We start from the raw sequence: 12,972 nt of genomic DNA, 5'->3' as shown, positions 1-12,972 counted from the left end.
TTTCTCCCTCTTCAAGAGCTTTATTGCGGGGAAGAGAAAGAGGGAGCATAAAGAGTCCTCAGCTGGTCCGGCAGGAGCGCTCGCTTTAGACGGGACGGCGGCCATTGTGGATCACTCTGAATGAAGGGACGGCTTTTTTATCTTTTCCCTCCATTTTCCCTCCGTCCATGATCAGAGGGCAAGAGAGAAAGACAGAGAGAGGGAGGGAGACGGAGACGGAGAGAGAGGGAGAGAGGGTTGGATGGAAGAGGGGGGGGGGGGGGGGGGGGGGTACAATGAGGGAGACATCAAATAAATCCTCACAAACTTTCAGGGACATTTCTCTTGCTCGTCCCCGTAGGAGAATAGTCTAATTATAGCTCCCTCCATGTGAAGAGCTCTATTGGGCTGGGTCTAATTAACAAGTGCTGAGTCCTAACCATGACACGCTCTCAGACATGCTCTTTAAGTCCCCTGAGATCAGGAGGGAACTCTGACACTGGCATCAGCGAGCACACAATGACTGTGTGTGTTTTTTCATCTGTTTTTCCATATTTTCCTGGTACGGATGCCCATAGGATTCTTCTGTTGTTTATACATGAAATGAAAGACAAATCTTTGAGGCTTGTGGAATATTACTGCATGAATAATGTATGGTGAAAGGATTCTGCTAGTGTAACCCCACAAATACCCTTACACCACCACCTTCAACGTCAACACAGGCAATAAAGTACGACTGGGGCCGAGCGAGAGACTGTCCAGATGGAGAGGGAGGGAGGGAGCGAGGGAGAGAGAGATCGGCAGGGAATGTCAGAAACAACACCCCTCACGAAGCCTGTCAACATAAACACACACACAGACCGACACACACACACACACACAAACACACACTCACATCACCCGCTGTGATGTGTGTGGGGGGGCGGGGGGGGTAAGGTGCCCCAGACACGGAGCCTCGCTGTAACCCTCATCTCGTGGCCCGACGTGCCCCCCTCTTCCACCAGTCTGGGGAATAAAAACCCTCAAATTTGATTACAAGCAACCTTTGGCTCCATGGCCGTCGTACAATAGGCCGAGCTGTCTGGGCCAATTTCCATGCTCAGCATGAGGTATCAAGTCTCTCTCTACAAGCCAGGCCCCCCCATCCCCACCTCGGCCGACATGCCTGTTTACGGCTTCCCCTTCCCCTCTATGGAGAGCCGGCTCTGCTGTTAAAGATCATTAGCTGGAACGCTCAGCGTGGCGCTAAAGGTTACACGAGCACCGCGCACCGGACTTGTTTACATCAAAACATCCCAGCGTGTGCGCCGTCCGTGTGTGTGTGTGTGTGTGTGTGATTCTTTGTGTTTCTATAATCTCTCCATAGTAGGAAATACAAGCAGTATGTGTGCAAACAGAGAACCAAGTGGACAAACTAAGCAAATGCATGCTTAGGATTTGTGTCGTTTATAGGTGGTACATTTAGGTTCTTAAATGTAAAATTTAAGAAAGTGCATGTAGCATGCCAGGGAATGAGTGATTCAGGGGTGAATAGAAGGAGAAGTTTCAATGACTTCAACAACAGACGTAAGGCTGCTGCTCTGCTGGGTTATTCTAAGATCAATCATTTACTCATAATATCTAGAAAGCCTGGGCCCACTATTCTATTCAATGTTTTTTTCTTTATGAATGTAAAATGTTCAACTGCTTTTACGAAAATAATTCCAACCTAATGAATATGTTACTCACTTTTTACATATTGTTGGATACATTGATTAAAAATGTATATTTGTAAATCAATAATTGTACTATTCCATTTTTGTCTTGTCCTCGCTTTACTACTGGGGCTGGTATACAACCGACGTAACAACGGTTCTTACGACTTAAAAGAGTCTTTATAAAAAAAACTACAAAAAAAATCATTTTTCAGTTGAAATAATCACAAAAGGGCGCGATTCGGATGACTTGCTGAGAACGTGAAAGGCCAGGTTCCCCACAATGGAGCACTAAGGGGAATCAGGAAAAAAGAGAAAACTATTTACTACGACAGAGGAGTGTTTGGTGCATGTTCAACTTTGGCCAGCAGTCCATTGTCTCTGGTGTCTATCATTTAATAGGCTAGTTGACATAATGAATGAACTGGTCCCACCTTCTGCCACTCCAAAAAGAACCCAGCCTTATCTGAATTGAGGAGCACATTAGGACCTCTCAGCCAATCAGTGCACGGCACCCAGGCAAAGTGCCGAGCCCTGAAGAGGAAGGGGAGTTCTTTTTTACTCTTTTTTTTTTGTGTGTGTTGTTTTCTCCAGGCTTTTAATGAAGCTGGCCCGCTGACTCGAGGAGGCTTGAAGGAGAGTCGCAGTAGTGTCACAGTGGCTGTGACTGCGCTGTGCGTTGACTGAGTGTGGGGTTACCTCGTATGCGAAAAAAACAGGATGGTTTCAGTGCAGACCCGCAAGGATACCAGGACGGTGACCATGGCCAGCTCTCCTCCCGCGTTACCGGGCTTCGGCATATCAGGGAAGAGCTTTCTAATCGACCATTTGCTTCAGTCGGCCGCCGGCCCAGAGGGCAGCAGCAGCAGCTGCAGCAGCAGTAGTAGCTCTAGAAGTGGTAGGAGTGGTAGTGGTGGAGCTGGTGGTGCCGCAGCAGGTGAGCGTTTGGGACATGCTCTCTGCAGGTCCCCCAGGAGGATCTGGGGCCCTCAGCACTGTCTGCAGCTCCAACATCAGGCCCCTGGATGGCCCTTGCAGCAGGTGAAGGACCTGGGCCGACACCTTCTACCGCATTCAGGTAAAGCTCGTAATGGATTAGGTTTTTATAATCAACATGGTAACGAGGTATGATGTGTTAGAATGTGTCCATGCGTGGGCTACAGTTGTCCGTACACCTTGGAACTCGGATGGAACAAACTAAACAAATTACTGTCATAATAATACTTTTTGCTGCACAATAAGAAAATAATGAAGCATTATGATGCAACACGAATAACATCTCATATCTGTAAAAGCTCACAGATGGGGTCAATTCTGGGGATTTTTTAGTTTTCTAACGCAAAAGCTGCTACATGCTTTTCCAATGCTGATTCATTTTGGTGGTTTAATAACTTTGTCTTGTGTGACAAAAATGATGTCTCCAAATGTTTCTCGATTTAAAAAGTAAAATTGCTGTATTACATAACTTCCATATATTTTGTATGCACTAGTAATTGCCATGGATTCATTATACAAAAGGATTTTGTCTCCAAATTATGGTGTTATTACAACACTTGAAGGTTATATTCTTAAGTCAGTATCTTGCCCTCGGACACAACATGAGGTGACTCTGACCTCTTCTCTTTTAGGGCCACTAATGAACTGAAGAGGAATGTTTGTGAAGAAAAACAATTCCTTCTCACCAGCTAATTCATTATAAATGACAATTACATGGCACAAATCAGCCTTCGAAAGGCCAACTTCCTCGATTGCCGTCCAACTGTGAATACGACCAAGTAGTCACAATCCTAAGTGACAATCTAGCGCATCCCACCTGGTTACTCATTTACCATCTCTCTCTCTCTCTCTCTCTCTCTCTCTCTCTCTCTCTCTCTCTCTCTCTCTCTCTCTCTCTCTCTCTCTCTCTCTCTCTCTCTCTCTCTCTCTCTCTCTCTCTCTCTCTCTCTCTCCAGGTGTGATGAGCAGTGTGTTCCTGCGGGCTCCTACGCAGTATGTGCTGGCGTGCTGCGGTGGGTCCAGCCCCCCCTCCCCGGTCTTCCCCAGTAAGTGTTTTATGCCTCATCAGCGACGCCTCAGCACCCCTCTAAAGCATTTTGCCGCGGGGGGGGGTTACCCCCCCCTACATCTCTCTGTGCGCTTTCCACAGCTAATTACTGATGCTATGCCGGGGAGCTAATTCTCCGCTCAGCTCTGCACGGCAACTATTCATGACCATTCACGGCTGTTTGGGGCCCGGGGTGTGGGGGGTGGGGGTGGGGGGGGTGGAGGGAGGTAGGGGTGGTCCGTGAGGGAGGGTGGGGTAGGGTGGTGGTGATGGTGGAGGCCCTTCGGAGCCAAAACTCCCCCTCCTCCCCATCTTTTGTACCGGCAAATACACACTCGGCCCCATGGTGCAAATATGCGGAGCTAATAAAAGTCTTGTCGTCTGTCGGATTAAGATTATAATTGACACGGGTTCTTTCCCAGCGCTCTACACGTTGATTGGGTTTCGGGGTTTGTTTATCTCTCCCGTTGCGTTACGTCGGGTAAAAGAATCAACCGTCGACAGAGAAAAATAAACAACACCGATTTCCTGACTTCCCAATCTTGACGATGACGAGTATTTCGGAGAGTATGATTGCAACTGAGACCAGGAATGGTTTGGATTCTTCTCCCTGCCCAGCGGGAGGAGAGGTGGCTGCTGTGTCTCCCACAATGCCCTGACACTAAAGAGCGGCGGTAAATAGTCGGCTCTAAGAAAACAACATGGCCGCGTCCCCTCGAGTGTGATGAGTCCTCTTAGTGCGCTGACACTTTCCCACAGTGCCCGGCGACCGGACAAAGCCCCGGCCCCGGCGTGACCAATCAGCACTTTTATTCCGCCGTCCACACGCGACCCCGATGCAATTTTTCACTGCAGCAATGAACTCTGTTGCTGACCCCCCCCCCCCCCCCCCCCCCCACCAACACCCCCGCCCCCTTACCTCATTCCTCGGTGGAAGAGGCCCGGACACAGGACCCCATGACTATTGTGTGGTCCAAGAAACCTCCCCGCCCCCCCCACCCTCCCTCCCTCAGTTCCACCTCTTTCTTCCCGGCCTTCAGTCCTCGTTCCTGCCTGCCCTTCCCCCTTTTGGGGGAGGAGGAGAGGGGGAGAGAGGGAGTGTCCTGACGGGGACTTAAAGCATTCAATGAAAGTGACTTTTATAGACTTATTTGAGCTCATCTTCACATACAAACTGGCTTCATACCTGCGGGTGAAAAGATTTAGTGTTGCACTGCTAAGCCAGTCAGTTGCGGCCTTCCCATTCAACGACTCCATTGTGCCCCCTCCCTTCTCTCCCCCCTCCACTCCCTTCTACTGCCAACTCAAAGCCTTCTATAGTCCGGGCCCAAGAGGCGCGCGCACACACACACACACACACACACACACACACACACACACGGTACACACACACACTTTAGCATTCACACACACGTTGCCCGCGAGTGACCTTGGTAATCTGGCGTTTAAGTGGCAACCATTGAGCAGCCATAGTGGAGTGAGAGCCATGTCCAAACCGGTTAGTCGCTCTCTAGAGGTGGTCTCCGGGCACATTTGTCGTACAGATTAAAAAAGCGCAGCGCTGAATGGATGGGCCAAATTTGTTTTCACTTGACTTTTGTCATGCGTGCACCTGTGAGTGAGTGGCCGTGGGATTGTGCCATCAGCGTTCAACAAATCCCCCCACTTTTTTTTTTATATTTCCCATTTAGTCACCCCCGCTGTGTTAAAGTGCCATGATTGATACCAAATTAAAGACTAGTGAGGGGTAAAGTGAGTGTGACTGAATATAGGATCATGGAGGGAGTAGCGGGGTGCCGGGGAGATGTGGTGCGGTCGGAAACATGAGTAGTATGATTACGAGAGCGAGCGAGGGCAATGTAGAAACGCCACGTTATATTTATAACATCTCTGCTTGTATTCAGGTGGGCTTGCTCTGAGGAAATTGTTCCATCATCCATTCCCCACCATGTACAAGCCAAATGAATATAGCGATATTCACAACATTGCTGTGTCAATATATCCTTTGTGCTATCGGACAAAACACTTATATGTATGTTCTGAATTTGTCACGTTTAGAGGGAACCAACATGCCCATGTGGTCGTCAGAATCCAGCCCCAAGTCGCGCCGTGGGATACTGAGAAGGGCCGTGTTCTCGGAGGAACAGCGGAAGGAGCTGGAGAGAACGTTCCGGAGGCAGAAGTACATCAGCAAGACGGACCGGAACAAGCTAGCAGCTAGCCTCAGTCTCAAGGAGTCACAGGTAATGGACAACAGGCTAGGCTAGGGGCTAGCCTCAGACTCATAGAGTCACTGGAAAAGGACAACAGGCTAGGCTAGCAGTTCACTTTAGTCTCAAGGACTAATAGTAATAAAGAACAAGCTAGGCTATGCTAACCTCAGTCTCAAGGAGTCACAGGTGATTCAAAACAAGCTAGGCGCATGGCTAACCTGTCTCAAGGAGTCCCAGGTAACGGAGAAAAAGTTAGGCTACCAGCTAACCTCAGTTTCAAGGAGTCTGAGGCAATGGAGAACAAGCAAGGCTAGTAGCTAACCCTCGTCTCAAAGTCCTAAGACCTCCATTCCCAGAATAAACAAGGGTTTTTAAAAGGAATTGAGAAATTAATTTAAATGCATTGAAAGATAAATCGAATTCCTTGCATTTAACAGATAGAGCCTTTAAAATATCTCCAATCATAATCCCCTCGATCCTCCCCCAGGTGAAGATCTGGTTTCAAAACCGGAGGATGAAGTGGAGGAACTGCAGGGAGAAGGAGGTGCACAACAGCCGCTCCCCCATGGATGAGCTTATGAGCCGGGGTCTTTCCCAGGAGGTGGAGGTCGAACCAGCACCGGAAGTCCCCGGCCCGCCATCAGACGGATCCCAACTGCACAAGGCTGGCAGAGACACAGCCGTTATAGTGCATGGAAAATCATATCGGGAACCGGTGACTCTGGCAGATCGCTCAAGTCCACACTAAGGCAAAAGACTGATGTTAATGATCACAATGTGTCTAACATTCATTCCCTTCACTAAGTTTACTTAGCATTATAGTGTTTTTGTTGCATCATGAATAACTATAAGCGTCGTCGTCACGGTTGATAGGCCCGCTGCAATTTACTTTCATTTTTCGATTGCAAATCACTTTGCGTTTCAATATACACGGATGTTACACTGACAAATCTTTCCCAGGAAGGATTTCCTGCTTATTCGTTGCAATTGCAATCAGTACACGGAATTTGGAATTGAATACATCATATTTTTTGTATAAATATGTATATTTTTGTAATATGTCTTGAGCTTTACATTAAAGCACTTCCTATGATGAAGATCCTTTTCAATCAATTTGTACGACAAATAGAATACTTTGTAAGTACCTAAAGCTTACCTTTCAATAGCTGATAAAGGATAGCATGTTGTTTTATTGTATGTATCATTTACATTTTCCTTCCCTTTCCACACATTCAACCTCAAATAATTTGGTTTAGTTTGTTTCTTATATCTACAAATTGTGGAATTTTTTAAAGGAATATTAACTGCTTTTCCCAGCTGTGAAACCCCCCTGATGAGATGTTTCACCTGAATAAACTGTTAATGAAATAGTCCAATTAATCCTTCATTAGCTTTGAATTGCTTCAATCAAAACGTAAAAAGTGGAGAAATACAGTCCATTTCACTTTTGTTAAACTGAACCGCTCAGCAACCAATCAGAATCATGTTTTAAAACCTTTTATATTCTGTGACACAGCTACCCTCTCCACTGCCTCCAACTATGATTACCATAATAAAAACAGTGGTGGAACATTAGGTCTGGACGAAGCCTTAAACGGTCCCATGCAATTATGCAAAGCTGTCGCCCAAGTCATGAAGTCTGAAGAGAGAAAAGATAAAATCCAGTAGGCCTAAATGATGTTATCAGCTGCATTAGCAAGTAACACGTGAGCTCTGTTTAGCCTAAAAGACTATTTAAGTGTAAACACAACCGATGGCCAATCAAAGCCACGATCCTCTCCCTAGCTTCTTAAGCTACATCAGAGGTTGGCATTTGCAAATGCAGCCGTGAGTCTGAGTTGATAAGGTTGAAGCACAGCTTTGAATGCCTTTGCTCTTATTTCTTACTCTGTACTGTATGTGGGGATAAGTAAATTAAAGTTGTTGTTGACTTCACTTCAGTCGTTTACTTCAATGATTCTACAGCAGTGAAGCACTTAAAAAAGCTTAGAGTAAGATTTTGACAGTTAATTTGTCTATATTTGTCTTTTAAATGGTACTTTGACAAAAGGTGAAGAGTTAAGAGACGGGATAGACCTAAATATTAGGGCTGGGTATTGCCAGGTACCTCACAATTCAATTCAATTCGATACTTTAGGTCTTCATTCGATTTGATATCGATTCGATATTGATCCAATTGCTTCGATATCGATTCAATAATAGGTGCAAATGACAAAAATACCTAAATATTATGTAGAATTAACCATTTCAAATTGAATTAACCATTTCATTGTGCTTTAACTAGCAAAAAGGGAATACACCATTATATAGTATTGTTCCTGAGCTAAACTTGCAGCACAAAAGTAATAATCATAACATGGACAAATGTAAAAGGGCATGTACATTCAGGCATACTCCCTTCTAGATTACAATGTCTAAGTATGCTTCTTTTTTAGATTTTATTTTTTTATGGAAATAATCGAAAAAAGTTCTGAATCAAAATTGAAATCGAGAACAAATAAATTGCAGTGCATTGATGAATCTAAATTTTTACCCAGCCCTACAAAATATGTAGGGGATTTTGCGTCTTGCTGTGCGAGATTACCCGATTTCTTCAGATGGTCAGTGTTGAGGCCTTTTTATGGTCCCACGTTCCGGCAGCGCAATGACCAAGCAGACACTTCGACGCAGTCGTGAACGTTTATGGTCCTGCGTCGGGTTTTAGTAAGTGGACCAATCACAGCCCTAGCTGCTGGCGCATTTACTGGCGCATACCCGGCGCATTTACTGACGCAAATGACGTTTAGAAATGTTCAGCGTAGTGTCCGAATTCTCGTTCCCTATTCCCTATATAGTGCACTATATCATGTACACTATATAGGGAATAGGGAACGAGTGTATAGGGAACGATTTCGAACACAGCTTTTGTGTCTGTGTTTGAAAGGCATTTTTACCCTTACTTTTGCTAATATTAGCACAAAAAGTGGTACAAATGTTAGCCATTCAATCATCAAATCGTTCTGTTTGTTGGGTTGTTGCTGTGCAGCATTATCACGAAAAAGAAAAACACATCAATTTCAAATAACTATTTTAAATATTTTATTTTCACTTGTTGAAACTTAATAAAAACTGATAAATACAAAATTTTCTATATTGAAAATAATTTCTTACAAACATAATATACAATATTGTTATGTACAGTTTTTCGAGTGCATTCTATTAACTTTGTGACCATGTAAATACAAAGTGGGTCACCGGGGGCAGCAGAGAACCTTGAGTCCAGCTCTTTCCCTGTACACATCTGGAGCTCTTAAGTGGACTATAGCGCCCAAAACTGAAATCTAGAAAGACTATCCCCTCCTCCATCCCATAAACGTTCCCTTTATCTTATTTCTTGCCCAAATTCATCGGCAACATTTCCCGCGTGCTATAGAGTTGCTCCAGTTAGCTAGCCGTGCCATCATGGTTCAGTTCGACGCCTAGGCTCCTCCTCCTCCATCAACACCTGTGGTGCTTCCACTTGCGCGTCGCCGTGGCGATGTTGGCGTCCTTCTTGTGCCAGGGGAAGAGCCGGGTGATGGCCAGGGTGGTGTCGGCCTGCACGGTGCCCACGATCAGGTAGAGCTGGGAGCGTCCGGGTCGCACCAGTGCGTGGGCGCAGCGCAGGTTGATGAGCAGCCATTGCTGGAGGAGGTGCTGGGTGTCGTACGGGAGCAGGGGGCCCTGGCGGATGAACTCCACCCGGCCGTCCACCTGGAACTCGGGCTCGCCGCTGGGCAGGCGTCGACGGTGCAGCTTGGCGGTCACAGCTTGGGAAGAGAGGCAGGGAAGTTAGCCAATGAGCTTTGCTTTTTCAGCCGAATCAGAACAAACGAGGGATATACATCCACGATGACAACTTTCGGATACGTTCCGGATATGGCGTTAAGTTGCTTACCGAAGTCATGCTGGCACAAGGTGTCCAGAACCCCTTTCATTGTAGGGTACTCTTCCACCGATGGGCAGTTCTGACAGGCAGGTTTAGGCAAGTCTGTGATAAAGAAAACAATAGAACATGAGTTCACATTTCAGTGAAATTGAAAGCCTTTCAGCTGATTATAAGCAAAACATTATTACGAACAAAAATCATAATTATGAGCCAAATAAGAAGCTGTTGTAATGTGAGGAGGTTGGAACGTACCTTTGGTGAACTGGGGGAACTTTGGGTGCGGGGACAGGCACATGTCCTCCTCAGCGGGGAAGCGGGCACAGTCGAGGGCCTCGGGCCAAGCTTGGCCCTGGCAGGCCAGCACTGGAGCGCAGCTGTCCCTCACCGCCGTGCACAGGCTACGGCAAGGCAGGACGAACCTGGAGAGAGTGAACAAAGACAGGGTTAGCATCAAGTCAGAATAAACAATTGGATGTATCAACACTTAAGAACACCATATGAAGCTTTAGCAATCCTACGTTGTTTAAATGAATTAATTTGATTCAGAACACAGTGAAAAGCGGTCCTTACGTGTCGAGGCAGACCGGTGCGATCAGGGAGCAGAGGAAGGCCTGGGCCTGGGGGTGGCAGCCCGTCTGCAGCAGGGACCTCCAGTCCTCGGAACGGGGAACCACCTCCCCGTCCAGGCTGCTGTGGCCCAGGAAGTTGGGCAGGCGCATCTCAGAGTAGCCCACGTTCTGGCACAAAGTCAACCGGCTGGGGATGGCCACGCAGCGGGTGGACTGTCCCAGGTCGAAGCCACTCGAGAGGCAGGGAAGGGCCAGGAGAGCCATGGCGACGGAGAGGGCGAGGAAAACGGCGGCGACGGACATTGTGGAGCGCTTGTTCTTCTGGGTTTAAAGTGCAGAGGATCCGAGGGAGTTGAAGGATTGAAGCCAAGTGCTGCTGAAGTCTTGCAGCAGCAGATGAGAGTAGTGTGTGTCTCCTCTGCAGGCCACGCTGCGCTTTATATAGGGGCGGCCCAGCCAGCCAGCCAGCCCCCCCTGCGGTGAGTCAGTTAGTCTGTTATCAAGTACCTATCAATGGCGCTCATGGAGACAACGACTGTGTTTGTGAGGACTGCAGACAGTGAGGGGGGGGGGTATATAATATGGGTGTGTATATGTGTGCATGTGGCGGGGGGGGGGTCGGTTGTTGGTGGTGTTGGGGGTGTGTGTGTGTGTGTGTGTGTGTGTGTGTGTGTGTGAATTACACACGACTGAAATACAGCCATGGGAGTTTTCGGTTAGTTTTTACACATCGTTTTAACTTGAAAGATAACGTGGATATGTAACTTATCTAATAATGCATCTAATATCTAATAAACATTTGTTTATAATGGTCAACTGACAGCTGAGTTTAAATATATATCTTATAATAATTTCTGTTTAAGAGCTCAATGAAGATATATATTTTATATTTTCTGAGAGCAGGTAATTGTCAACGTTTTTTTTGGATTGTATTTGTTCAAGAAAAGGAAAACTGAACTGAGGCGTGGGCCAACTAAATGATCCGCAGAGTTAAACATCATTCTGGGGGAGAGTTGGTTCGTCTCTGAGGGTTGTGTAGACAGACAGGCAGGCTCCCTCACAACACAGGTCTCTTTCATGTGCCCTCGTTCGCTAATTTTGCTTCAAAAGGCCCCTGATTGGTTTCTAATTAAGTGAGAGCGGTGTTTACTAGCCCACCTGGCTTTGATCTGCCAGCAACACAAACTCTTGATTCACATGGTAATTACCTCCCAACTCTCGCTGGTGTCTCTGGGTATTAATCTGTCTGATACAGTGGTGTTACAAGCCTGCACATGCACAGAAAATTAACCTTTGGAAATGAGCCAGAGAAGAACAACAATGTAAATTTATGTCAACTTTGCCCCCTTAAAACGTTTTTTTTTTTATCTTAGTCACCGAATTATTTTGCTAAAGATTGTCAGGACTGTGAGACATTAATATTGAGAAGGTTTAGTAGGTACTTTGAATCCAAAGCGATTCACAGTGAATACAGGTTTCAAGTCTTGCCTAAAAGGTAGGCTGTGGAATTGAACCAAGAACACATTTTTGTTTTCAACAAGTAACTGAATTCATAAGAGCGGTTTGAGAGCGAGTGAGCCTCAGCAGACGTGAGCTCGTTTGCCTCACTGAGCCCTCAGCCCACCGTCTCTCGTGCACTTGGTGCAACAATAGCCACATGTTAGGTGTAATCAATACATTTGTTTGGAGCTCGCCCTGAGGCGGGGATCCGTTATCTGTGACTGGTTAGGGTCCCTGTGTGGGATTTGAGACGTGCCAGGGGGAAAGCCCAGTCTCACCGGCCCCTCTCCCCTCGTTCCATTTATCTCATCCCTGAAAACTATCCCAGCCACCCAAACAGCCATCCAACCAGGCAGGCAGGCCCATCAGCGGCCCCAGCCATGCAGGCCTTTACAGCCTGATGTGACGAGTGTGGGCTGCTCCTGCGGGCTGGTCTGGCCTGCGCAGACGATGGCAGCCAGCTAGAGGGGACTAAATGGGCAATTAGTCAAAGACCAATTTGGGAGAACAATGGGGTGCCCGCGTTAAACAAGCTCCCCCTGCAGTCAGACCAGCAGGGGGTCTGTTGTGGGCCTTAATGGCTGCTGTGTAGACGCTGTGTTTGTCTTGCTAATGTGAAGTACTCGCACGGCTAATGACAGCAGAGGTGGGGGGGGGGGGGGGGCGGGTTATGTGATGGCTCATACCGTTGGCCACCGGTCCACTTGACAGGCCCCAGCCGGTGGCTTTGAAGAAAATGGATTTCATACATTTAGATAGGTTTCGTAAAATGGCGTTATGTTTAGGTTCAGTGTAGCATTTTGTGTTTATTTAGAAGAAACCGCCAACGAGTGAGAGTATGAACGACCAGATCCTAAAAACCAATATGGAGTAAATACACAAGTGCTGCTAGACCGTCTGGCCGGACAAGACAAATAACTAGATTACCTTTGATAATACTTACAAATCGATGTTATTTCTCCATGTGTGTGTGAGTACAATCTGTACAAGTAACACTACCTCCAACTTTATACTTTCAGTATAAAAAGATACGGCTAGGGGCTATACTGTCTTCATATTTCGCTCC

At 46.7% G+C, this 12,972-nt stretch overlaps 2 protein-coding genes across 2 annotated transcripts; one reads left to right on the top strand and one right to left on the bottom strand.

Moving 5' to 3' along the window:
• The first annotated feature begins 2,199 nt into the window (after positions 1-2,199).
• On the top strand, positions 2,200-7,865 carry dbx2 (developing brain homeobox 2). The gene is made up of 4 exons (XM_060060392.1): positions 2,200-2,751; positions 3,626-3,715; positions 5,776-5,960; positions 6,418-7,865. The coding sequence occupies exons 1-4, from the start codon at positions 2,394-2,396 to the stop codon at positions 6,676-6,678; spliced, it is 894 nt and encodes a 297-aa protein (XP_059916375.1). The 5' UTR covers positions 2,200-2,393; the 3' UTR covers positions 6,679-7,865.
• Positions 7,866-8,995: 1,130 nt separating this feature from the next.
• Positions 8,996-10,916, bottom strand: szl (sizzled). The gene is made up of 4 exons (XM_060062065.1): positions 10,408-10,916; positions 10,090-10,256; positions 9,847-9,939; positions 8,996-9,718 (listed from the first exon to the last, which is right to left on the bottom strand). Exons 1-4 carry the CDS (start codon positions 10,707-10,709, stop codon positions 9,408-9,410), a joined length of 873 nt encoding a protein of 290 aa, XP_059918048.1. The 5' UTR covers positions 10,710-10,916; the 3' UTR covers positions 8,996-9,407.
• Between the last annotated feature and the right edge of the window lie 2,056 nt (positions 10,917-12,972).

Source organism: Gadus macrocephalus, chromosome 9 (assembly GCF_031168955.1).
Source record: "Gadus macrocephalus chromosome 9, ASM3116895v1".
Classification (NCBI taxonomy): Eukaryota; Metazoa; Chordata; class Actinopteri; order Gadiformes; family Gadidae; genus Gadus; species Gadus macrocephalus.
The sequence above is the reverse complement of the archived record's forward strand: the minus strand, read 5'-3'. Positions and strand labels throughout refer to the sequence as shown.